General features: G+C 36.7%; 1 protein-coding gene across 1 annotated transcript in view; it reads left to right on the forward strand.

Annotated features, from left to right (window-relative positions):
- Nucleotides 1-2,500, forward strand: part of LOC106869832 (uncharacterized) — a 121,208-nt gene that overhangs the window by 111,609 nt on the left and 7,099 nt on the right. The window contains exon 6 of the mRNA XM_052977249.1: nucleotides 1,783-1,923. Within this exon, the coding sequence (XP_052833209.1) occupies nucleotides 1,783-1,923 (141 nt within the window). The remainder of the gene's footprint in view (nucleotides 1-1,782; nucleotides 1,924-2,500) is intronic.

Here is a 2,500-nt window from a genome sequence, read left to right on the forward strand (position 1 = left end):
ATATATATATATATATATATATATATATATATATATAGATGCATATATTGTTGTACACATGCATGTATGTTTGTATAAATGTATACGTATGTATTTATGTATTTACATATATATGATGGTGTGTCAAGATATGTATGCATATATATATATGTATGTATGTATGCCTCTGACAATGTGTGTGTGTGTGTGTGAGTTTATATGATTAGCCATGATTGTAGAATTTAATCCCTTTTATTCTGAAAATACCTGATTCTGTCTGATCTGAATACATCTAAGTTGCTGAAGATTTGGTGTTTTCCTTGTGTATATAACAGAGGAATAACCAATTATATACCCAGTTGGAAATTAGTTGGCATCATTGTAGTGGGGGAGTGTTCAAAGGCATATTTTAGAAAGATTCTCAGGATTGTGAATTAGATGATTAGCTATCATTTTATATGTCTGTGTATATGGGTGTGTGCGTCAGTATGTATATATATAGTTATGGTATATTCTGTTCAGAACACAGGATATAGTATAAATCTTGTCCAAACATCAGATTTCATCTTGTGCTATCCAGTAATAGTATTTATGTACTTCCAGGTTTGTGTTTGGGCATTTTTCAATTATATGTGTGTGTGTGTGTGTGTGTGTGTGTGTGCGCGCGCGCACGCGCGCATGTGTACGTGTGTGTGTGTGTGTATGTTTTAGTTTTTAACTTTTACTTGGCCATGCTGGGGCACCAACTTGAATTCTAATTGAAATGATCAACCTCTGTACTTTTTTGTTCTTTGTAAAGCCTGGTACTTATTCCATTAGCCACACATACATACACACACATACATACACACACATACATACACACACATACATGTATACACACACATACACATCTTCAGCAAAAAGCTACAAAAGTGACTCAAGGCCTGAATGATTCACAAGTTTGATAAGTGACATGCATGAAACTTTCAGAATGACGTGCGAAACTCACAGAATTTCATAAATGAAACTCTCACCCTAACCTTAACACTAAGTCTGTCATTTAAAAATTAATGTATATTTGTACAATTATATACATGGAGATACATATGTATGTATGTTTAAATGCATGTTTGACTGAATGTATGTATGTATGTATGCATGTGTTCATGCATGTATGTATACATGTATGTATGTCAGAAGCTACTTAGAAAGCAAGCCAGTATGTCTGCCTTAAGGAAAATAATGGGTGGTACAGCTAGACTTGCATCGAGGATGGTAGAAGCATTTGACTGAGTCACATCTGATGCAACAAAGCTAGTACTGTTGCACAAGAGTTTGTTACCTGTCTCTGTAGATGGCCTGAAACAGGTCTGGTGGCAGGGGCTTAAGCATTTACAGAGCAGCTTCACCACCTGATTAGATTTTGACTCTTGCAAATGGAGCTGGATTACAGCAGCATCCTCAGCACACAAGTGTTTGTGTGTGTGTGTGTGTGTATCTAAAATGGGATGCAGGCATAGTGCAGTGATTAAAAATTTTGTTTCAAAATCAACTTGTGTTTCCGTTATCTTTCAACTTCCAAATATACTCTGAAAGTGCTGTGGTGTTTCTCTCAGTGGTGATGATCAAGAGAACAGACTTATGCAGATGTATATCACATAAAATTAATACACACATTAATACATACAATACATAATCATATATACACTTATATATATGTGTGTATGTAATGTGTGTGTGTGAAGAGAGAGAGAGAGAGAGAGATTGAGGGTATATACACCCATATATTTGTGTAATGCTATTTCCTGACTATATTTACAGGAAAGACAGGTCAGCTAAAATCCAAGAGTTTGCTGAATCTTGACAAAGGTGACAGGCACCCTAAGTTTACACTGCTTCAACGGGTAGGAGAACCTGTTAATAAAAAGGCTGTCCTGATGACGGATGATAACGACGAAACAGGTAGACCATTGTTCTGTTTCTAATTTTTTAATTGTAGTTGCTCTGGTCATTTGGTCATTCAGTCCATCGGTCATTCATGATTTTTTTTTTTTGCTTTTATATTTAAAATGGCATTGACACAGTCATAGCACTGAAGACTTGCTGGGTTATTTAGTACTTTTTCAGTGATTTGATACCAGGGCCAGTTTTAAGCCACACCACACATACACACACACACACACACACACACACACACACACACACACACACACACACACACACACACACACACACACACACACACACACACACAAGGGTGTGTTGAAAAGTTCTTGGCTTTGAGTAAAAGACAGTACATGAGGTTCAGTTAATTATGATTTTATTCAACATATTCCCCTCTTAAATTCACACACTTACTGGCAGTGGTCAAAATGATGGTGGTAGTGGTGATGGTGGTAGTGGTGATGGTGGTTGTAGTTGTAGTGGCTGCAGTGGTGACAGCAGTAGTAGTAGTGGTAGTAGTAATAGTAGTAGTAGCAGTAACAGTAGTTGTAGTATTAGTAGCAACAACAGCAGTAGTAGTAGCAGCAGCAGCAGC

Source organism: Octopus bimaculoides, chromosome 27, assembly GCF_001194135.2.
Source record: "Octopus bimaculoides isolate UCB-OBI-ISO-001 chromosome 27, ASM119413v2, whole genome shotgun sequence".
Classification (NCBI taxonomy): Eukaryota; Metazoa; Mollusca; class Cephalopoda; order Octopoda; family Octopodidae; genus Octopus; species Octopus bimaculoides.